We start from the raw sequence: 25495 nt of genomic DNA on the forward strand, positions 1-25495 counted from the left end.
GTTCAAAATGATTTTTCCTAGTTGGAGCAAATTTTTTCCTCCAGAGTTCCCAGTTGTTTTGAATGCACTGAAGTCAAAGATTTCCAATTTATGCTTGAGGCGGACAAACTTCTCTCTTTGACGAGAGTCCAAGCACTCCCCCAGTGTTTCCCCAGATAAAGTACTTGCACAAACTCGCCCCCCCCCCCGGCACATTTTCCTTCTGGCGCCCACATTACCTTCATTGTTGTTTTCCTTACTACTACTAATACTAATAATAACTGTTCCTATCAAACACATGCTCATTATAGTTTCTGTACATGGTGTTGTCGTTTCTACTCTAGCACACCATAGAAGTAGTAGACAACACTACTAGAACAATGTGCTAGCAGTGTGACGCCATATTTGTTGACATCATACAACGCATTCTGGTTGTCACGGAAATGTCTGTCAGACCAAAGACGTTTTAACAAAACGAGATGAAGGAATGGTTCCCTCGACTGACTTAGAATGTAACTATTGTTACTCAGGGTTGCCAGGTCAGACCCCCCTTTCAAGGAGTTTTATGTAGCTTATAATCTTCTCCTGTGTTTGCCCCCAATTCATTGATAAATCCCCCATCATAGTAATATTTCCTGCATCGTATCCCCCCACGATACCTTCCCCCATTTCTACCCTCCATGGACTTAAAATCCCCCACAAATGAAATGAACTCTCCCACAAACCTCTATAAAATGGTTTAACCAAAATCTGCCAACCGACTGTAATAAGTACATTCATGGCAAAAAGTTTTGAGAATGACACAAATATTAATTTTCACAAAGTCTGCTGCCTCAGTTTGTATGATGGCAATTTGCATATACTACAGAATGTTATGAAGAGTGATCAAAGGAATTGCAATTAATTGCAAAGTCCCTCTTTGCCATGCAAATGAACTGAACCCCCCAAAAACATTTCCACTGCATTTCAGCCCTGCCACAAGAGGACCAGCTGACATCATGTCAGTGATTCTCTCGTTAACACAGGTGTGAGTGTTGACGAGGACAAGGCTGGAGATCACTCTGTCATGCTGATTGAGTTTGTATAACAGACTGGAAGCTTCAAAAGGAGGGTGGTGCTTGGAATTATTGTTCTTCCTCTGTCAACCATGGTTACCTGCAAGGAAACACGTGCCATCATCATTGCTTTGTACAAAAAGGGCTTCACAGGCAAGGATATTGCTGCCAGTAAGACTGCACCTAAATCAACCATTTATCGGATCATCAAGAACTTCAAGGAGAGCGGTTCAATTGTTGTGAAGAAGGCTTCAGAGCGCCCAAGAAAGTCCAGCAAGCGCCAGGACCGTCTCCTAAAGTTGATTCAGCTGCGGGATTGGTGCACCACCAGTACAGAGCTTTTTCAGGAATGGCAGCAGGCAGGTGTGAGTGCATCTGCACGCACAGTGAGGCAAATACTTTTGGAGGATGGCCTGGTGTCAAGAAGGGCAGCAAAGAAGCCACTTCTCTCCAGGAAAAACACCAGGGACAGACTGATATTCTGCAAAAGGTACAGGGATTGGACTGCTGAGGACTGGGGTAAAGTCATTTTCTCTGATGAATCCCCTTTCCGATTGTTTGGGGCATCCGGAAAAAAGCTTGTCTGGAGAAGACAAGGTGAGCGCTACCATCAGTCCTGTGTCATGCCAACAGTAAAGCATCCTGAGACCATTCATGTGTGGGGTTGCTTCTCAGCCAAGGGAGTGGGCTCACTCACAATTTTGCCTAAGAACACAGCCATGAATAAAGAATGGTACCAACACATCCTCCGAGAGTAACTTCTCCCAACCATCCAGGAACAGTTTGGTGACGAACAACGCCTTTTCCAGCATGATGGAGCACCTTGCCATTAGGCAAAAGTGATAACTAAGTGGCTCGAGGAACAAAACATCGATATTTTGGGTCCATGGCCAGGAAACTCCCCAGACTTTAATCCCATTGAGAACTTGTGGTTAATCCTCAAGAGGCAAGTGGACAAAACAAAAACCCACAAATTCTGACAAACTCCAAGCATTGATTATGCAAGAATGGGCTGCCATCAGTCAGGATGTGGCCCAGAAGTTAATTGACAGCATGCCAGGGCGGATTGCAGAGGTCTTGAAAAAGAAGGGTCAACACTGCAAATATTGACTCTTTGCATCAACTTCATGTAATTGTCAATAAAAGCCTTTGACACTTATGAAATGCTTGTAATTATACTTCAGTATTCCAAAGTAACATCTGACAAAAATATCTAAAGACACTGAAGCAGCAAACTTTGTGGAAATTAATATTTGTGTCATTCTCAAAACTTTTGGCCACGACTGTATATCGAAGATTTGTAATATGATGAAAGGTGGCCAAACTAAGTTAATATTTTTCATGCAATGGGTGCAGCCATCTTTGACTTTGTTTATTTGCATTTTATAGTGAATGGCATTCTGGGATTAGGGAGTTTTTTTCGGTTGTCAAACATAACCAAAATGGCTGCCATCATAAAGAATTTAGCTCCTGTTAGCTTAGCTGACACGCATCTCTTTTTCTAAACAATATTACATTTCTCCCTTCTACTCACCAGAGATGTAGTAACATTGCAAACAAGTCTAGCTGTTAGGTCGCCAATTTATGTTTGTTTTTGTTTGTAAGCGCAACCTGTTATTTAAACTGGTTAATGGAATGAGTTAGGCTGTGGATGTGTTCTGTTTGATGCTTGGATGATGAAGTTCACATTTATCTTTTACAATAAAAAGTAGAATTGAGGAATAAGACCTTTCTTTCCCATCGGCGAAAAACATTTCAGACAACAATGCTGTTTACACACGTTTGTTACATCATACGTTCTGTTGATGTTCTGTCCAATCACATGTTTGCGATGGTATGCTGCAGGGACCACTGAAAAATGATCACAAATATGTGATTGTAGGCGTCAAAGGGTTTTAAGCGGGAGTACATGGTCATTATAGTTAATTACCACTTTTTCTGCTCTAAACTATGTTGAATATTGGCCTGTTGGAAACTACAACTCCCTACTACATGGCACAGTTCAGGATTGATCTGATTTATCTCTACAGAAACTACAATTCTCTACTACATGGCACAGTTCAGGATTGATCTGATTTATCTCTACAGAAACTACAATTCTCTACTACATGGCACAGTTCAGGATTGATCTGATTTATCTCTACAGGAACTGACCATCAAGCTCACAGAAAACAAAAACAAATGGAATTTAAATAATTTAAACCGACGTCGGTCATTTACTTGTTAAAAAAACAAAAAAGAACCGACATTTCATTTCATCGCTGAGCACTAGTGGGTGTGTGTGTGTGCGTCATAGCCTGCTGTATTTCCAGTACACAACCAATTAGTGAACAACCATACACTAAAGCAGGCATGGAACATTCTGTGTATCATTAGCTGAAATAACAAATGGTATGTGTGTGTGTATATATATATACGCTGTGGATTCCCTGGAATAACAAAATGCCCTTTCGTGTTTCTCTATAGATCGATACAGCATTCCTGACACCAGGTTTATATTTGGACAGTTAAAAACCGGAACATTAGAGCTGGTTTCATTCCCCACGGCCATCACAATATTCCCAGGAACAAAGATGGTGTGAAAGAGAAGAGAGGGAGAGAGAAGGAAGAGAAGAGGAGAGGGAGATAGAAGGAAGAGAAGAGGGAGATAGAAGGAAGAGGGGGGAGAGGGAAGGAAGAGGGGGGAGAGGGAAGGAAGAGGGGGGAGAGGGAAGGAAGAGGGGGGAGAGGGAAGGAAGAGGGGGAGAGGGAAGGAAGAGGGGGGAGAGGGAAGGAAGAGGGGGAGAGGGAAGGAAGAGGGGGGAGAGGGAAGGGAAAGAAGGAGAGAAGGTTATTGATCTCAGAGGCTGTGCTACAATGAGCTGATTAAAGCTCTGCCGTGTGTGTCAGTGTGTAAACACTCCCTCCAGGCTTTCTGAGGGTGCAGAGCAGGCAGCAGAACCATGCTGTTATTTTACTCACCGGTTTCATTCCAAACTTTAACTTTGGAATAGAATGCTTTAAAAGTGTAGAATGCTTTAAAACTGCAGAATGCAATAGAACTATAGAACGCTTTAGAACTGTAGAATGCTTCAAAACTGTAGAATGCTTCAAAACTATAGAATGCTTCAAAACTATAGAATGCTTCAAAACTATAGAATGCTTCAAAACTATAGAATGCTTCAAAACTATAGAATGTTTCAGAACTATAGAATGCTTCAAAACTATAGAACGCTTCAGAACTATAGAATGTTTCAGAACTATAGAATGCTTCAGAACTAAAGAATGCTTTAAAACTGTAGAATGCTTTAGAACTGTAGAACGCTTTAGAACTATAGAATGCTTCAAAACTATAGAATGCTTCAGAACTATAGAATGCTTCAGAACTATAGAATGCTTCAGAACTATAGAATGCTTCAGAACTCTACAGAACTCATACAATTCTAAATTAAACATTAAAATAAAAGTTACAGTGCCTTTGGAAAGTATTCACTCCTTTCCACATTTTGTTCTTCGACCTCATGGCTTGGTTTTTGCTCTGACATGCACTGGCAACTGTGGGACCTTATATAGACAGGTGTGTGCCTTTCCAAATCATGTCCAATTAATTGAATTTACCACAGGTGGACTCCAATCAAGCTGGAGAAACATCTTAAAGATGATCAATTGAAACAGGAGGCACCTGAGCTCAATTTCAAGTTTCATAGCAAAGCGTCTGAATATTTATTTATGTAAATAAGGTATCAGTTCTTTTAATTTTTAATACATTTGCAAACTTTTCTAAAAACCTGTTTTTGCTTTTTCATTATGGGGTATTGTGTGTAGATTGATGAGATTAAAAAAAATCTAATCCATTTTAGAATAAGGCTGTAACGTTAAAAAATGTGGAAAAAGTCAAAGGGTCTGAATGCTTTCTGAAGGCACTGTATATATAGGAAATAATAGACAACAAAAATAGTATTTACACACTTTTCACATTCATATCCTATTCTTACATACGGCCCAGTTAGAATCAATCTGTGACACAATGTTTTTTCAATCTGGTTTTCAAAGCTAAACTAGTTTTTTTTGCCCGAGTAACCTCAGGCAATTACCTATTAGCTACGGGATAAGGCTTTTCACGCACGGCATAGCCTGTGTGTTCTGTTCTCAAAATAGATAACCCTCTTCAGAGACATTGTTCTGCTGCAGTGTTTTTACACTGGTGTCCACAGGGCCAGAAGAAAACGCCATGACATATACAACATACACAGTAATCGCCATCCTCCCAGTTTATTGTTCAGACAATAGGGAAAGGCAGGTTTTATACTACACTGCTCAAAAAAATAAAGGGAACACTTAAACAACACAATGTAACTCCAAGTCAATCACACTTCTGTGAAATCAAACTGTCCACTTAGGAAGCAACACTGATTGACAATAAATTTCACATGCTGTTGTGCAAATGGAATAGACAACAGGTGGAAATTATAGGCAATTAGCAAGACACCCCCAATAAAGGAGTGGTTCTGCAGGTGGTGACCACAGACCACTTCTCAGTTCCTATGCTTCCTGGCTGATGTTTTGGTCACTTTTGAACGCTGGCGGTGCTTTCACTCTAGTGGTAGCATGAGACGGAGTCCACAACCCACACAAGTGGCTCAGGTAGTGCAGCTCATCCAGGATGGCACATCAATGCGAGCTGTGGCAAGAAGGTTTGCTGTGTCTGTCAGCGTAGTGTCCAGAGCATGGAGGCGCTACCAGGAGACAGGCCAGTACATCAGGAGATGTGGAGGAGGCCGTAGGAGGGCAACAACCCAGCAGCAGGACCGCTACCTCCGCCTTTGTGCAAGGAGGAGCAGGAGGAGCACTGCCAGAGCCCTGCAAAATGACCTCCAGCAGGCCACAAATGTGCATGTGTCTGATCAAACGGTCAGAAACAGACTCAATGAGGGTGGTATGAGGGCCCGACATCCACAGGTGGGGGTTGTGCTTACAGCCCAACACCGTGCAGGACGTTTGGCATTTGCCAGAGAACACCAAGATTGGCAAATTCGCCACTGGCGCCCTGTGCTCTTCACAGATGAAAGCAGGTTCACACTGAGCACATGTGACCGACGTGACAGAGTCTGGAGATGCCGTGGAGAACGTTCTGCTGCCTGCAACATCCTCCAGCATGACCGGTTTGGTGGTGGGTCAGTGATGGTGTGGGGTGGCATTTCTTTGGGGGGCCGCACAGCCCTCCATGTGCTCGCCAGAGGTAGCCTGACTGCCATTAGGTACCGAGATGAGATCCTCAGACCCCTTGTGAGACCATATGCTGGTGCGGTTGGCCCTGGGTTCCTCCTAATGCAAGACAATGCTAGACCTCATGTGGCTGGAGTGTGTCAGCAGTTCCTGCAAGAGGAAGGCATTGATGCTATGGACTGGCCCGCCCGTTCCCCAGACCTGAATCCAATTGAGCACATCTGGGACATCATGTCTCGCTCCATCCACCAACGCCACATTGCACCACAGACTGTCCAGGAGTTGGATGCTTTAGTCCAGGTCTGGGAGGAGATCCCTCAGGAGACCATCCGCCACCTCACCAGGAGCATGCCCAGGCGTTGTAGGGAGGTCATACAGGCACGTGGAGGCCACACACACTACTGAGCCTCATTTTGACTTGTTTTAAGGACATTACATCAAAGTTGGATCAGCCTGTAGTGTTTTTTTCCACTTTAATTTTGAGTGTGACTCCAAATCCAGACCTCCATGGGTTGATAAATTGGATTTCCATTGATTATTTTTGTGTGATTTTGTTGTCAGCACATTCAACTATGTAAAGAAAAAAAGTATTTAATAAGATTATTTCATTCATTCAGATCTAGGATGTGTTATTTTAGTGTTCCCTTTATTTTTTTGAGCAGTGTATATAGACATACATATCAGTGGGGGCTGGTGGAGAGAGAAATCAGAGGACGGGATCCTTGTAAAGTGTAAAGTGTTAGATACCTTTCCATTCATTTCATTGCAGCCATTACAATGAACCTGTCCTCCAATTTAAAGTGACACCTACCTCCACTGGTACACATATGGGGTTAACCATTCTGATGGGTTGCCTAGATGCAGCTTAGTGTCAGTCTTAATAATATCTTTGGGCTAGGGGGCAGTGTTCGGAAGTTCGGATGACTGACGTGCCCAAAGAAAACTGCCTGTTACTCAGGCCCAGAAGCTAGGATATGCATATAATTGGTAGCATTGGATAGATAACACTCTGAAGTTTCTAAAACTGTTAGAATAAGACGCAGCTTAGTGTCAGTCCCCTTACGGTCTAAGGTCCCGGGGCTGGGTTTCTACTAAGCTAACATGTGGAATTGTTTTAAAATCAGCCAGGTCACCCGTGATACAAGTTAGTATTTGACGTCCATCCTTGTCTGAGGACATGGGGAGATGACATGGAAACTGGCCACTAGGGACAACAGTGAGCGCTGTTACCTTGAAGTAAGTCCCGGTTTTGTTAGTGCATTATGGGCGGGGATGGCAGATGGTCGTAAGCATCTGACCGGGAGACCCACGGAGCGGCGAACAATTGTCCCAGCGTCCTCCGGGTTAGGGGAGGGTTTGGGCCAGTCGGGATTTCCTTGTCTCATCGGGGCCTAGCGACTACTTGTGGTGGGTCGGGCGCCTGCAAGCTGACTTTGGTCGCCAGTTGGACGGTGTTTCCTCCAAAAAAATTGGTGCGGCTGGCTTCAATATGAAGAATTTAAGTGATTAGGAACCAGTGCGACCAATAAAAACAAAAGATTAAGATGGGCAAATCAACACAGACACTGGACAGAGGAACTCTGCCTAGAAGGCCAGCATCCCGGAGTCACCTCTTCACTGTTGACTTTGACACTGGTGTTTTGCGGGTACTATATAATGAAGCTGCTAGTTGACGACTTGTGAGGCGTCTGTTTCTCAAACTAGACACTCTAATTTACTTGTCCTCTTGCTCAGTTGTGCACCGGGGCCTCCCACTCCTCTTTCTATTCTGGTTAGAGACAGTTTGCGCTGTTCTTTGAAGGGAGTAGTACAGAATGTTGTACAAGATCTTCAGTTTCTTGGCAATTTCTCGCATGGAATAGCCTTCATTTCTCAGAACAAGAATAGACTGACGAGTTTCAGAAGAAAGTTATTTGTTTCTGGCCAGTTTGAGCCTGTAATCGAACCCACAAATGCTGATGCTCCAGATACTCAACTAGTCTAAAGAAGGCCAGATTTATTGCTTCTTTAATCAGGACAACAGTTCTCAGCTGTGCTAACAAAAGGGTTTTCTAATGATCAATTAGCCTTTTTAAATGATAAACTTGGATTAGCTAACACAACGTGCCATTGGAACACAGGAGTGATGGTTGCTGATAATGGGCCTCTGTACGCCTATGTAGATATTCCATAACAAATCAGCCGTTTCCAGTTACAATAGTCATTTACAACATTAACAATGTCTACACTGTATTTCTGATCAATTTGATGTTATTTTAATAGACAAGAAAACGTGCTTTTCTTTCAAAAACAAGGACGTTTCTAAGTGACCGCAAAGTTTTTAACGGTAGTGTATGCGTGTGTGTCAGTCTAACCTGCCATGCGATGAGGTCTTTCAGTGTGTGTGTGTGTGTGTGTGTGTGTGTGTGTGTGTGTGTGTGTGTGTGTGTGTGTGTGTGTGTGTGTGTGTCAGTCAGTTGGGGAGGGTGCAACACTACCACACTCCACAGTCCTGGAGTGTGGTAGAGTGGTTTGTTTGCGTGTGAGTCTAACCTGCCATGCGATGAGGTCTTTCAGTTTCTCCAGTTTCTCCTGGTCCTCAGGGTGATCTCCCTGGTACTTCTCTGTGAAGAATGCCTGGAGAGAGGAGAGGAGAAAGGAGGAGAGGTGAGAGAGGGGAGGGAAGAGAGGAGAGAAGAGAGAGAGGAAAGTGGATAGGAGAGGAGAGAGGGTGGAGAGAGGAGAGGGGAGAGAGGAGAAAGAGGGGAGAGGAGAGGGGAGAGGAGAGAGGGGGGAGAGAGAGGAGAGGAGAGAGGAGAGGGGGAGAGAGGAGAGAGGGGAGAGAGGAGAGGGGGATAGAGGAGAGAGGGGGGAGAGAGGAGAGGGGGAGAGAGGAGAGGTGAAGAGGGGAGAGAGAGAGAGGGGAAGTCAGAACTCATTACAGAAACAATCTTTTGTCTTCTGTATGAAGGTTGTATTTTTCTCCATGGGGAAGAGAGAGTTCAACCAAACTATGGTTGTTGTGTTGAGTTCACAATAAAGAACTAAACCTGTATTCATTAGCTAAGTAAGGTAGACCCACCCATGACGACACACACACACAGTACCTTCTCGTAGTTGGTGAAACCGCCCATGACAGCGGGGTCCACGATGCCGTTGAGCAGCATGGAGAGGGGGTTGATGGGAAGGTTGGAATCATTCAGGTGACGCTGCACCATGTTGCTGATCTTCTCATTGGTCAGTTGCATCGTCTCCATGGCATTCTCCAATGGGCTGATCTCCTCCTGAACACAGGAAGCAGGAAGTAAAAGAAGGTTATAAGTTCTGATTCATTTCAGGTTGAGGTCCATCTGTGAGTGAGAGACATTTTAACTCCAATCTACAGTATAACAACAGAGACAGAGGATTATAGAGAACATCTACCTGAGGGGTTCTGATGTCTGAATCTCTGGGACAGACGAGTGACCACAATGGTAGAGCATTTTGTGGATTGTCTTGAGTAAATTACAGTTTATAGATGTTTTTTTTTCTCCTAAATTTAGAAGGATCAGTGTGACTGCCTGGCAGGGTGACAAATCTCCAGACCGGCATCAGATGGAAGGATTTAGAGAGACTATGGAATCCATTCATTCTGGATTGCTGACGTGGGAACATTGACTTTAAATGTCAATCACGCTGTAACACTGAACCGTGCAGGACCTGCCCTGTTCCCACCTCATCTGGGTGACTATATACTGTGGGAGAAGGGCCCTGTAGTATAGCATGGTATACTATAGTATAATATTGTATGGTATTGTATAATATTGTATGGTATAGTATTGTACCGTATAGTATAGTACGGTATAGTATGGTGTAGTATTGTATATTATGGTATGGTATAGTATTGTATGGTATTGCACCGTATAGTATAGTATAGTACGCTATAGTATAGTATGGTATTGTATAGTATTGTATAGTATAGTATGGTGTAGTATTGTATAGTATGGTATGGTACAGTATTGAATGGTATTGTATAGTATTGTATTGTATGGTATAGTATAGTATGGTGTAGTATTGTATGGTATGGTATTGCTGGGTATAGTATTATATTGAATGGTATAGTATTGTATACTATAGTACATTATTGTATTGTATAGTATGGTATAGCATAGTATTGTATAGTATTGTGTGGTATAGTATGGTATGGTATTGTATAGTATTGCATGGGATAGTATTGTATTGGTCTTGTATAGTATAGTATGATATAGTAGTATTGTATAGTATTTTATGGGACAGTATTGTATTGTATAGTCTTGTATAGTATGATATAGTAGAGTACGGTATTGTATATTATTGCATGGGATAGTATTGTATTGTATAATATAGTATGATATAGTATGATATAGTAGAGTACGGTATTGTATAGTATTGCATGGGATAGTATTGTATATTATTGTACCATATAGTAGAGCATGGTATGGTATAGTATTGTGTGGTATTGTATAGCATAGTATTGTATGGTATTGTATTGTACTGTATAGTCTACTATAGTATTATATAGTATAGTATTGCAATACAAGTATTGGTATAGTATTGTATTGCACTGTATAGTATAATACAGTATAGTATGGTATGGTATAGTATAGTTTGGTATAGTATAGCATAGTATAGTATGGTATAGTATAGTATAGTGTAGTATTCTATAGAGACTGTAATAAGGTTTCTATTGGAGGGTACATTAGCACTGCTGAAAAGTAACCTGTGAGATCTGATGTCAACGACGGCACTGTGCTACACCCCCCCTCCTTAGTTGTTATTGTAGGTTGGTCAGGACGTGGCAGAGGGTATTTGTTTTGTGGTTCAGGGTGGTGTTTTTCTAGAAGGGCATTTGATTTAAGTATTCCGGGGTTTTTGGGCACTGTCTGATATTCATGTATTCTATGTTTAGTCTAGTGAGTCTGTTTCTATGTATAGTTAATTGGGGTGGACTTCCAATTGAAGGCAGGTGTGTGGTGTTGCCTTTGATTGGGAGTTCTATATTAGTAGGGTGTGTTTGTCTGTGTGGTTGTGGGGAATTGTTTGTGAGCACTGCGTGATTGAGCCTGCTACACTGTTGTGAGTCATGAGTACTGTTTATTGTTTTGTTTTTGTTCTGTGGATGCTTTACATTTTTTCATTAAAAGAATGAGTATCCATACACCCGCTGCATTTTGGTCTTCCCTGCAACACCATGATGAATTTCGTGACATCTGAATAGGAAACATAGCAAGGGAGACCACGCTGTGAGAGAGAGAGTTCTTAACTGACTTGCCTAGTTAAATAAAATGATATGTTTCCCATAACAATAAAGCCCTTAAATGTAATTACATTGAATTGAGAAGGAGAAGGGGAAGTGGAGGATGGAGAGAGAGGGCGAGAAAGAGACAGAGTAGAGAGGGAGAGATAGTAGAGAGAGGTAGTGATAGTAGAGAGAGGTAGTGATAGCAGAGAGAGGTAGTGATAGTAGAGAGAGGTAGAGAGAGGTAGTGATAGTAGAGAGAGGTAGTGATAGAGGAGAGAGGTAGTGATAGCGGAGAGAGGTAGTGATAGCGGAGAGAGGTAGTGATAGCAGAGAGAGGTAGTGATAGCAGAGAGGTAGTGATAGCAGAGAGAGGTAGTGATAGTAGAGAGAGGTAGTGATAGCAGAGAGAGGTAGTGATAGTAGAGAGAGGTAGTGATAGTAGAGAGAGGTAGTGATAGTGGAGAGAGGTAGTGATAGTGGAGAGAGGTAGTGATAGAGGAGAGAGGTAGTGATAGAGGAGAGAGGTAGTGATAGAGGAGAGAGGAAGTGATAGAGGAGAGAGGTAGTGATAGAGGAGAGAGGTAGTGATAGCGGAGAGAGGTAGTGATAGCGGAGAGAGGTAGTGATAGTGGAGAGAGGTAGTGATAGTAGAGTGAGGTAGTGATAGTAGAGAGAGGTAGAGAGAGGTAGTGATAGTAGAGAGAGGTAGTGATAGTAGAGAGAGGTAGTGATAGTAGAGAGAGGTAGTGATAGTAGAGAGGTAGTGATAGTAGAGAGGAGAGAGGTAGTGATAGTAGAGAGAGGTAGTGATAGTAGAGAGTAGTAGTGATAGTAGAGAGGTAGTGATAGTAGAGAGGAGAGAGGTAGTGATAGTAGAGAGGTAGTGATAGTAGAGAGTAGTAGTGATAGTAGAGAGTAGAGGTAGTGATAGTAGAGAGAGGTAGTGATAGCAGAGAGTAGAGAGGTAGTGATAGTAGAGAGTAGAGAGGTAGTGATAGTAGAGAGTAGTAGTGATAGTAGAGAGTAGTAGTGATAGTAGAGAGTAGAGAGGTAGTGATAGTAGAGAGTAGTAGTGATAGTAGAGAGTAGAGAGGTAGTGATAGTAGAGAGAGGTAGTGATAGCAGAGAGTAGAGAGGTAGTGATAGTAGAGAGTAGTAGTGATAGTAGAGAGTAGTATTGATAGTAGAGAGGTAGTGATAGTAGAGAGGTAGTGATAGTAGAGAGGTAGTGATAGTAGAGAGAGGTAGTGATAGTAGAGAGAGGTAGTGATAGCAGAGAGTAGAGAGGTAGTGATAGCAGAGAGTAGAGAGGTAGTGATAGTAGAGAGTAGAGAGGTAGTGATAGTAGAGAGATATAGTAGAGAGAGAGAGATAGTAGGGAGAGAGAGATAGTAGGGAGAGACCGTAGAGAGAGGTAGTGATAGTAGAGAGAGGTAGAGATAGTAGAGAGAGGTAGTGAATAGTAGAGAGAGGTAGTGATAGCAGAGAGAGGTAGTGATAGTAGAGAGAGGTAGTGATAGTAGAGAGAGGTAGTGATAGAGGAGAGAGGTAGTGATAGAGGAGAGAGGTAGTGATAGAGGAGAGAGGTAGTGATAGCGGAGAGAGGTAGTGATAGCGGAGAGAGGTAGTGATAGCAGAGAGAGGTAGTGATAGTAGAGAAAGGTAGTGATAGTAGAGAGAGGTAGTGATAGTAGAGAGAGGTAGTGATAGTGGAGAGAGGTAGTGATAGAGGAGAGAGGTAGTGATAGAGGAGAGAGGTAGTGATAGAGGAGAGAGGTAGTGATAGAGGAGAGAGGAAGTGATAGAGGAGAGAGGTAGTGATAGAGGAGAGAGGTAGTGATAGCGGAGAGAGGTAGTGATAGCGGAGAGAGGTAGTGATAGCGGAGAGAGGTAGTGATAGCGGAGAGAGGTAGTGATAGCAGAGAGAGGTAGAGAGAGGTAGTGATAGTAGAGAGAGGTAGTGATAGTAGAGAGAGGTAGTGATGGTAGTGATAGTAGAGAGGTAGTGATAGTAGAGAGGTAGTGATAGTAGAGAGGTAGTGATAGTAGAGAGGTAGTGATAGTAGAGAGGTAGTGATAGTAGAGAGGTAGTGAGAGGAGAGAGGTAGTGATAGTAGAGAGAGGTAGTGATAGTAGAGAGTAGTAGTGATAGTAGAGAGGTAGTGATAGTAGAGAGAGGTAGTGATAGCAGAGAGTAGAGAGGTAGTGATAGTAGAGAGTAGAGAGGTAGTGATAGTAGAGAGTAGTAGTGATAGTAGAGAGTAGTAGTGATAGTAGAGAGTAGAGAGGTAGTGATAGTAGAGAGAGGTAGTAATAGCAGAGAGTAGAGAGGTAGTGATAGTAGAGAGTAGAGAGATAGTGATAGTAGAGAGTAGTAGTGATAGTAGAGAGTAGTAGTGATAGTAGAGAGGTAGTGATAGTAGAGAGAGGTAGTGATAGTAGAGAGAGGTAGTGATAGCAGAGAGTAGAGAGGTAGTGATAGCAGAGAGTAGAGAGGTAGTGATAGTAGAGAGTAGAGAGGTAGTGATAGTAGAGAGAGGTAGAGAGTAGAGAGATATAGTAGAGAGAGAGAGATAGTAGGGAGAGACCGTAGAGAGAGGTAGTAGAGAGTAGAGAGGTAGTGATAGTAGAGAGAGGTAGTGATAGTAGAGAGAGGTAGTGATAGTAGAGAGAGGTAGTGATAGTAGAGAGGAGAGAGGTAGTGATAGTAGAGAGTAGAGAGGTAGTGATAGTAGAGAGAGGTAGTGATAGTAGAGAGAGGTAGTGATAGTAGAGAGTAGAGAGGAAGTGATAGTATAGAGAGGTAGTGATAGTAGAGAGTAGAGAGGTAGTGATAGTAGAGAGTAGAGAGGTAGTGATAGTAGAGAGAGGTAGTGATAGTAGAGAGAGAGAGTAGAGAGATATAGTAGAGAGAGAGAGATAGTAGGGAGAGACCGTAGAGAGAGGTAGTAGAGAGTAGAGAGGTAGTGATAGTAGAGAGTAGAGAGGTAGTGATAGTAGAGAGAGGTAGTGATAGTAGAGAGAGGTAGTGATAGTAGAGAGAGGTAGTGATAGTAGAGAGAGAGAGTAGAGAGATATAGTAGAGAGAGAGAGATAGTAGGGAGAGACCGTAGAGAGAGGTAGTAGAGAGAGGTAGTGATAGTAGAGAGAGGTAGTGATAGTAGAGAGAGGTAGTGATAGTAGAGAGAGAGAGTAGAGAGATAGTAGGGAGAGACCATAGAGAGAGGTAGTAGAGAAACTAGAGAGATAGTAGAGAGAGGGAGATATAGAGATAGTAGAGAGAGTTAGAAACAGAGTAGAGAGAGAGAGAGAGAGAGAAAGTAGAGAGAGTTAGAGACAGAGAGTAGAGATAGTAGAGAGAGAGTTAGAGACAGGGAGTAGAGATAGTAGAGAGAGAGTTAGAGACAGAGAGTAGAGATAGTAGAGAGAGAGTTAGAGGTAGAGATAGTAGAGAGAGAGTTAGAGACAGAGAGTAGAGATAGTAGAGAGAGAGTTAGAGACAGAGAGTAGAGATAGTAGAGAGAGAGTTAGAGACAGAGAGTAGAGATAGTAGAGAGAGAGTTAGAAACAGAGAGTAGAGACAGTAGAGAGAGAGTTAGAGACAGAGAGTAGAGATAGTAGAGAGAGAGATAGTAGAGAGAGAGTTAGAGACAGAGAGTAGAGACAGTAGAGAGAGAGTTAGAGACAGAGAGTAGAGATAGTAGAGAGAGAGTTAGAAACAGAGAGTAGAGACAGTAGAGAGAGAGTTAGAGACAGAGAGTAGAGATAGTAGAGAGAGAGATAGTAGAGACAGAGTTAGAGACGGAGAGAGTAGCGATAGAGAGAGATCCCCTTCTCTTCACCAGATCTGACATGAAAGGGATTAATAAAAGGGACAAATAAAGCATCATTGATTCCAGAATACTCAGTCTAATTACACTAAATACTGGATTTGGTTTTGGAACAAATAATGAAATATTCAAAAGATGCTGTGCTCTGATTGATGCTGGGCTCAGATCGATGCTGTGCTCTGATCGATGCTGTGCTCGGATTGATCCTGGGCTCTGATTGAAACCGGGCTCTCTCTCCGTTCCTGTATTCTGTCTCTCGTCCTGTATTCTCTCTAGTCCTGTATTCTCTCTCTAGTCCTGTATTCTCTCTCTAGTCCTGTATTCTCTCTCCGTTCCTGTATTCTCTCTCCGTTCCTGTATTCTCTCTCCGTTCCTGTATTCTCTCTCCGTTCCTGTATTCTTCCTCTCTGTCATGTAATTCCCAATATCAGGGTGCTTTTTTGAACAACAAAGAATGAAAGCCTAATGACTGAGACATTGTGCTGATGTGAAAAGGTTCCAGAAGTGTAGAAGGGTTTATCCCCGACTTTAAAAAGTAAATGGATGAGCGGCGCTGGCATTGGAAAGGGTCTGTACTGCTGTCTACTGCTGTCTACACAGGGTCTGTACTGCTGTCTACACAGGGTCTGTACTGCTGTCTACACAGGGTCTGTACTGCTGTCTACACAGGGTCTGTACTGCTGTCTACACAGGGTCTGTACTGCTGTCTACACAGGGTCTGTACTGCTGTCTACACAGGGTCTGCACTGCTGTCTACACAGGGTCTGTACTGCTGTCTACACAGGGTCTGTACTGCAGTCTACACAGGGTCTGTACTGCTGTCTACAGGTTAAGTAGATCACATCAGATGGATCCACTGCGTTGGCCACAGATCCTGATTTGATTAGTAATGTCTGCCTGGAGCCCACGCTCATCTCACTGGAGACAGACCTGACGTGGACACACACACACTCACCGTGGGGACAGACCTGACGTGGACACACACACACTCACTGGAGACAGACTTGACGTGGACACACACACACTCACCGTGGAGACAGACCTGACGTGGACACACACACACTCACTGGAGACAGACCTGACGTGGACACACACACACTCACTGGAGACAGACCTGACGTGGACACACACACACTCACTGGAGACAGACCTGACGTCGACACACACACACACTCACCGTGGAGACAGACCTGACGTGGACACACACACACTCACCGTGGAGACAGACTTGACGTGGACACACACACACTCACTGGAGACAGACCTGACGTGGACACACACACACTCACTGGAGACAGACCTGACGTGGACACACACACACTCACTGGAGACAGACCTGACGTGGACACACACACACTCACAGGAGACAGACCTGACGTGGACACACACACACTCACTGCAGACAGACCTGACGTGGACACACACACACTCACTGGAGACAGACTTGACGTGGACACACACACACTCACCGTAGAGACAGACCTGACGTGGACACACACACACACTCACTGGAGACAGACCTGACGTGGACACACACACACTCACTGGAGACAGACCTGACGTGGACACACACACACTCACCGTGGAGACAGACCTGACGTGGACACACACACACTCACCGTGGAGACAGACCTGACGTGGACACACACACACTCACCGTGGAGACAGACCTGACGTGGACACACACACACTCACCGTGGAGACAGACCTGACGTGGACACACACACACTCACTGGAGACAGACCTGACGTGGACACACACACACTCACTGGAGACAGACCTGACGTGGACACACACACACTCACTGGAGACAGACCTGACGTGGACACACACACACTCACTGGAGACAGACCTGACGTGGACACACACACACACTCACCGTGGAGACAGACCTGACGTGGACACACACACACTCACCGTGGAGACAGACTTGACGTGGACACACACACACTCACTGGAGACAGACCTGACGTGGACACACACACACTCACTGGAGACAGACCTGACGTGGACACACACACACTCACTGGAGACAGACCTGACGTGGACACACACACACTCACAGGAGACAGACCTGACATGGACACACACACACTCACTGCAGACAGACCTGACGTGGACACACACACACTCACTGGAGACAGACTTGACGTGGACACACACACACTCACCGTAGAGACAGACCTGACGTGGACACACACACACACTCACTGGAGACAGACCTGACGTGGACACACACACACTCACTGGAGACAGACCTGACGTGGACACACACACACTCACCGTGGAGACAGACCTGACGTGGACACACACACACTCACCGTGGAGACAGACCTGACGTGGACACACACACACTCACCGTGGAGACAGACCTGACGTGGACACACACACACTCACCGTGGAGACAGACCTGACGTGAACACACACACACTCACTGGAGACAGACCTGACGTGGACACACACACACTCACTGGAGACAGACCTGACGTGGACACACACACACTCACTGGAGACAGACCTGACGTGGACACACACACTCACTGGAGACAGACCTGACGTGGACACACACACTCACCGTGGAGACAGACCTGACGTGGACACACACACACTCACTGGAGACAGACCTGACGTGGACACACACACACTCACTGGAGACAGACCTGACGTGGACACACACTCACCGTGGAGACAGACCTGACGTGGACACACACACACACACACTCACCGTGGAAACAGACTTGACGTGGACACACACTCACCGTGGAGACAGACCGGACTTGGAACCATCGCAGTATTCCAGGCAGTTTGTAGGCCGTGGTGTAAGTGGTTCGCTCAATCCACATGTTCTGGAAAAAGACAATAAAACACAATAAAAGAGAACAAGTTGTAAAGATATTTTTGTCTTCATGGAGATGAACGTATGACAGACAGGAGCACTAAGAATAGACAGATAACGGTTGTTCTTTCCTGCTACGGTTTTACAGACAGACATTTCCTGTTGACGTTAAATGTACCAGAGAGGGAATGAAATGGTTGTTGATTTACAGTCCAACTAGGCTACTGGTGCTAGTGTGTGTGTGTGTGGTGTGTGTGTGTGTGTGTGTGTGTGTGTGTGTGTGTGTGTGTGTGTGTGTGTGTGTGTGTGTGTGTGTGTGTGTAATGAAAGGGATCCTCCAGTACATCACACATCATCCACACCATCAGTAATAATCCAGACAGTGTTTACAGGATGACTCTTAGAAGAGACTGAGAAAAAACATGTTGTTCTTTCCTGCACTTTTTTTTTTTTTGTTGTTTTTTTTTACAGAAAGACTTGTTAGGTTAAAGGTCAGACAACCAGACTGCTGGTGTAGTGGAGGAGGAAGGAGGACTAGAACATGTTGTTAGGTTAAAGGTCATCAGAGAGAACCAGACTGCTGGTGTAGTGGAGGAGGAAGGAGGACTAGAACATGTTGTTAGGTTAAAGGTCATCAGAGAGAACCAGACTGCTGGTGTAGTGGAGGAGGAAGGAGGACTAGAACATGTTGTTAGGTTAAAGGTCAGAGAACCAGACTGCTGGTGTAGTGGAGGAGGAAGGAGGACTAGAACATGTTGTTAGGTTAAAGGTCATCAGAGAGAACCAGACTGCTGGTGTAGTGGAGGAGGAAGGAGGACTAGAACATGTTGTTAGGTTAAAGGTCATCAGAGAGAACCAGACTGCTGGTGTAGTGGAGGAGGAAGGAGGACTAGAACATGTTGTTAGGTTAAAGGTCAGAGAACCAGACTGCTGGTGTAGTGGAGGAGGAAGGAGGACTAGAACATGTTGTTAGGTTAAAGGTCAGAGAGAACCAGACTGCTGGTGTAGTGGAGGAGGAAGGAGGACTAGAACATGTTGTTAGGTTAAAGGTCATCAGAGAGAACCAGACTGCTGGTGTAGTGGAGGAGGAAGGAGGACTAGAACATGTTGTTAGGTTAAAGGTCAGAGAACCAGACTGCTGGTGTAGTGGAGGAGGAAGGAGGACTAGAACATGTTGTTAGGTTAAAGGTCAGAGAGAACCAGACTGCTGGTGTAGTGGAGGAGGACTAGAACATGTTGTTAGGTTAAAGGTCAGAGATAACCAGACTGCTGGTGTAGTGGAGGAGGAAGGAGGACTAGAACATGTTGTCAGAAAGTTCTGGTTGGTCCTCAATGCAGGCAAGACTGTCGTTCTCTAATTCTCACAACAAAAAAATTCACTGGATGGTTCTCCCATCGATCGGGTCCCCGCCTATAAATATCTGATCATTTTGATTGACAAAGATTTAACGTTTATTTGATTTGGTCTTATAAAATTGTATACGTAGGTCTCCCCTGATCTCAACGGTGACTCCATGATTAAATAAATGTCAAATAAAACATGTACTAAGGATCGCTGCTTTACCAAACACATGAGAACAATTACAGTACTGCCATCTTTCATTAGTCACAAGAATTACAGTACTGACGTCTTTCATTAGTCACAACAATTACAGTACTGACGTCTTTCATTAGTCACAACAATTACAGTACTGACATCTTTCATTAGTCACAACAATTACAGTACTGACATCTTTCATTAGCCACAACGATTACAGTACTGACATCTTTCATTAGTCACAACAATTACAGTACTGACATCTTTCATTAGTCACAACATTTACAGTACTGACATCTTTCATTAGTCACAAGAATTACAGTACTGACGTCTTTCATTAGTCACAAGAATTACAGTACTGACGTCTTTCATTAGTCACAACAATTACAGTACTGACATCTTTCATTAGTCACAACAATTACAGTACTGACATCTTTCATTAGTCACAACAATTACAGTACTGACATCTTTCATTAGCCACAACGATTACAGTACTGACATCTTTCATTAGCCACAACAATTACAGTACTGACATCTTTCATTAGTCACAACATTTACAGTACTGACATCTTTCATTAGTCACAACATTTACAGTACTGACATCTTTCATTAGTCACAACAATTACAGTACTGACGTCTTTCATTAGTCACAACAATTACAGTACTGCCGTCTTTCATTAGTCACAACAATTACAGTACTGCCGTCTTTCATTAGTCACAACAATTACAGTACTGCCGTCTTTCATTAGTCACAACAATTACAGTACTGCCGTCTTTCATTAGTCACAACAATTACAGTAATGCCATCTTTCATTAGTCACAACAATTACAGTACTGCCATCTTTCATTAGTCACCACAATTACAGTACTGACATCTTTCATTAGTCACAACAATTACAGTACTGACATCTTTCATTAGTCACAACAATTACAGTACTGACATCTTTCATTAGTCACAACAATTACAGTACTGACATCTTTCATTAGTCACAACAATTACAGTACTGCCGTCTTTCATTAGTCACAACAATTACAGTAATGCCATCTTTCATTAGTCACAACAATTACAGTACTGCCATCTTTCATTAGTCACCACAATTACAGTACTGACATCTTTCATTAGTCACAACAATTACAGTACTGACATCTTTCATTAGTCACAACAATTACAGTACTGACATCTTTCATTAGTCACAACAATTACAGTACTGACATCTTTCATTAGTCACAACAATTACAATACTGCCATCTTTCATTAGTCACAACAATTACAGTACTGACATCTTTCATTAGTCCATTTTTTATGAAACTTTCTTGATTTGGTATTTGAGTTTGTCTTATACAATTGTATATGTAGGTCTCCCCCGATCTCAACGGTGACTCCCTGATTAAATAAATATAAAAAAACATGTATTAAGGATCGCTGCTTTACCAAACACATAAGAACAATTAAAGTACTGACATCTTTCATTAGTCACAACAACTACAGTATTTACATCTTTCATTAGTCACAACAATTACAGTACTGACATCTTTCATTAGTCACAACAAACTGGCATCTTTCATTAGTCAGAACAATTACAGTACTGACATCTTTCATTAGTCACAACAATTACAGTACTGCCATCTTTCTTTAGTCACAACAATTACAGTACTGCCATCTTTCATTAGTCACAACAATTACAGTACTGCCATCTTTCATTAGTCACAACAATTACAGTACTGACATCTTTCATTAGTCACAACAATTACAGTACTGACATCTTTCATTAGTCACAACAATAACAGTACTGCCATCTTTCATTAGTCACAACAATTACAGTACTGGCATCTTTCATTAGTCACAACAATTACAGTACTGGCGTCTTTCATTAGTCACAAGAATTACAGTACTGACGTCTTTCATTAGTCACAACAATTACAGTACTGACGTCTTTCATTAGTCACAACAATTACAGTACTGACATCTTTCATTAGTCACAACATTTACAGTACTGACATCTTTCATTAGTCATAACAATTACAGTACTGACGTCTTTCATTAGTCACAACAATTACAGTACTGCCGTCTTTCATTAGTCACAACAATTACAGTACTGCCGTCTTTCATTAGTCACAACAATTACAGTACTGCCGTCTTTCATTAGTCACAACAATTACAGTAATGCCATCTTTCATTAGTCACAACAATTACAGTACTGCCATCTTTCATTAGTCACAACAATTACAGTACTGCCATCTTTCATTAGTCACCACAATTACAGTACTGACATCTTTCATTAGTCACAACAATTACAGTACTGACATCTTTCATTAGTCACAACAATTACAGTACTGACATCTTTCATTAGTCACAACAATTACAGTACTGACATCTTTCATTAGTCACAACATTTACAGTACTGACATCTTTCATTAGTCACAAAAATTACAGTACTGACATCTTTCATTAGTCACAACATTTACAAAAACTGCCATCTTTCATTAGTCACAACATTTACAGTACTGACATCTTTCATTAGTCAATTTTTTATGAAACTTTCTTGATTTGGTATTTGAGTTTGTCTTATACAATTGTATATGTAGGTCTCCCCCGATCTCAACGGTGACTCCCTGATTAAATAAATATAAAAAAAACATGTATTAGGGATCGCTGCTTTACCAAACACATAAGAACAATTAAAGTACTGACATCTTTCATTAGTCACAACAACTACAGTATTTACATCTTTCATTAGTCACAACAATTACAGTACTGACATATTTCATTAGTCACAACAAACTGGCATCTTTCATTAGTCAGAACAATTACAGTACTGACATCTTTCATTAGTCACAACAATTACAGTACTGCCATCTTTCTTTAGTCACAACAATTACAGCACTGCCATCTTTCATTAGTCACAACAATTACAGTACTGCCATCTTTCATTAGTCACAACAATTACAGTACTGACATCTTTCATTAGTCACAACAATTACAGTACTGACATCTTTCATTAGTCACAACAATTACAGTACTGACATCTTTCATTAGTCACAACAATTACAGTACTGACATCTTTCATTAGTCACAACAATTACAGTACTGACATCTTTCATTAGTCACAACAATTACAGTACTGACATCTTTCATTAGTCACAACAATTACAGTACTGACATCTTTCATTAGTCACAACAATTACAGTACTGACATCTTTCATTAGTCACAACAATTACAGTACTGGCATCTTTCATTAGTCACAACAAACTGCCATCTTTCATTAGTCACAACAATTACAGTACTGACGTCTTTCATTAGTCACAACAATTACAGTATTTACATCTTTCATTAGTCACAACAATTACAGTACTGACATCTTTCATTAGTCACAACAATTACAGTACTGACATCTTTCATTAGTCACAACAATTACAGTAATGCCATCTTTCATTAGTCACAACAATTACAGTACTGACATCTTTCATTAGTCACAACAATTACAGTACTGACATCTTTCATTAGTCACAACAATTACACCATTAATATTACTACCCTCAATGAAGGAAATGTAGAAAAGAAAGTTTAGAGAACAAATCTGAATATGATATTTACCGAGAACTCGTTGTCTGGGTCCTTCTCTCCCTTCCTCACCGGTCTGGAGTACTGAAACTGATACACTTCATTTATCATGTAAAAGCTGGAGAGAGGAGAGAGAGAGAGAGAGAGAGAGAGAGGAGAGAGAGGAGAGAGAGACAGAGGAGAGAGAGAGAGAGAGAGAGGAGAGAGAGACAGAGAGGAGAGAGAGAGAGAGAGGAGAGAGAGAGAGGAGAGAGAGAGAGAGGAGAGAGAGAGAGAGAGAGAGAGAAGAGAGAGAGAGGAAGAGAGAGAGAGAGACAGAGAGGAGAGAGAGAGAGAGAGAGAGGGGAGAGAGAGAGAGACAGAGAGGAGAGAGAGAGAGAGCGAGAGAGAGAGAGAGAGAGAGAGAGAGAGGAGAGAGAGAGAGATGGAGAGAGCGCAAAGGAAAGCGAGAGATAGAGATTGAGAAATAGAGATGGAAAAAAGAGAGAAAGGAGCGTAGAGAAAGAGGACAGAGAAAGATAGAGAGAGAGAAGGAGAAAGGAGTAGAGAATTAAATTAAAAGTGTTATGGCTCATCTGCAGGTTGATTTAATGTTTAATTATGTGGCTGTTTCAGGTGAAAAACAGGTCAGTGAGTCAGTAGCATAAACATCCCTCACTTTGTCTGTCTGTCTGTCTGTCTGTCTGTCTGTAGATTCATTACATTCCCCATCTAAGAGCTCATCCCTGCCTCTGGGAATGAAATGCTTCTGCGTATATATCTGTGTAATATGATTTTATTTTGTTGATTCCAGCTCTGGACAAACAGACAGACAGACAGACAGACAGACAGACAGACAGACAGACAGACAGACAGACAGATTAGTGGACTGACAGGGTTGAACCCGCCTACCCAGGGTAAAGATTTCTCTCACTGGGAGTTGTGTTCTGGGTCTATCTGAGGGCCCAGCTGGCTGAGATGAGGTGTAACCAACACATCACTAAAAAACCACTGTCTTTGAACAGTACTGTTTAACACTGGTTTACAAATACAGCACGTTTCCTTTTCTGTTCATTGAAAACCATACATGTCTCATTACGTGGTCTGAGACTTTATTAGTCAACTGACAGTCATATGAAATGAACCAGCAGTGTTTCAGAAAACCATTTTCTCTGGGTGTGTAGATGTAGGAACATGACCAACAGTGTTTCAGAAAAGCATTTTCTCTGGGTGTGTAGATGTAGGAACATGACCAGCAGTGTTTCAGAACAACATTTTCTCTGGGTGTGTAGATGTAGGAACATGACCAGCAGTGTTTCAGAACACCATTTTCTCTGGGTGTGTAGATGTAGGAACATGACCAGCAGTGTTTCAGAACAACATTTTCTCTGGGTGTGTAGATGTAGGAACATGACCAGCAGTGTTTCAGAACAACATTTTCTCTGGGTGTGTAGATGTAGGAACATGACCAGCAGTGTTTCAGAACAACATTTTCTCTGGGTGTGTAGATGTAGGAACATGACCAGCAGTGTTTCAGAAAAGCATTTTCTCTGGGTGTGTAGATGTAGAAACATGACCAGCAGTGTTTCAGAACAACATTTTCTCTGGGTGTGTAGATGTAGGAACATGACCAGCAGTGTTTCAGAACAACATTTTCTCTGGGTGTGTAGATGTAGGAACATGACCAGCAGTGTTTCAGAACAACATTTTCTCTGGGTTTGTAGATGTAGGAACATGACCAGCAGTGTTTCAGAAAAGCATTTTCTCTGGGTGTGTAGATGTAGGAACATGACCAGCAGTGTTTCAGAAAAGCATTTTCTCTGGGTGTGTAGATGTAGGAACATGACCAGCAGTGTTTCAGAACAACATTTTCTCTGGGTGTGTAGATGTAGGAACATGACCAGCAGTGTTTCAGAAAAGCATTTTCTCTGGGTGTGTAGATGTAGGAACATGACCAGCAGTGTTTCAGAACAGCATTTTCTCTGGGTGTGTAGATGTAGGAACATGACCAGCAGTGTTTCAGAACAACATTTTCTCTGGGTTTGTAGATGTAGGAACATGACCAGCAGTGTTTCAGAACAACATTTTCTCTGGGTGTGTAGATGTAGGAACATGACCAGCAGTGTTTCAGAACAACATTTTCTCTGGGTGTGTAGATGTAGGAACATGACCAGCAGTGTTTCAGAACAACATTTTCTCTGGGTGTAGATGTAGGAACATGACCAGCAGTGTTTCAGAAAAGCATTTTCTCTGGGTGTGTAGATGTAGGAAC

At 42.6% G+C, this 25495-nt stretch overlaps 1 protein-coding gene across 2 annotated transcripts in view; it reads right to left on the minus strand.

The window, feature by feature from the left end:
* LOC106591860 (dedicator of cytokinesis protein 1) overlaps positions 1–25495 on the minus strand; it is a 747377-nt gene that overhangs the window by 44796 nt on the left and 677086 nt on the right. For both annotated transcript variants that reach the window (XM_045687698.2, XM_045687696.2), the window contains exons 43-46: positions 23278–23362; positions 18068–18154; positions 9326–9502; positions 8772–8855 (exon numbers count right to left, since the gene is read on the minus strand). In XM_045687698.2, the coding sequence (XP_045543654.2) occupies positions 8772–8855; positions 9326–9502; positions 18068–18154; positions 23278–23362 (433 nt within the window). The remainder of the gene's footprint in view (positions 1–8771; positions 8856–9325; positions 9503–18067; positions 18155–23277; positions 23363–25495) is intronic.

The sequence above is a fragment of the Salmo salar genome, chromosome 01, assembly GCF_965601325.2.
Source record: "Salmo salar chromosome 01, fSalSal1, whole genome shotgun sequence".
Classification (NCBI taxonomy): Eukaryota; Metazoa; Chordata; class Actinopteri; order Salmoniformes; family Salmonidae; genus Salmo; species Salmo salar.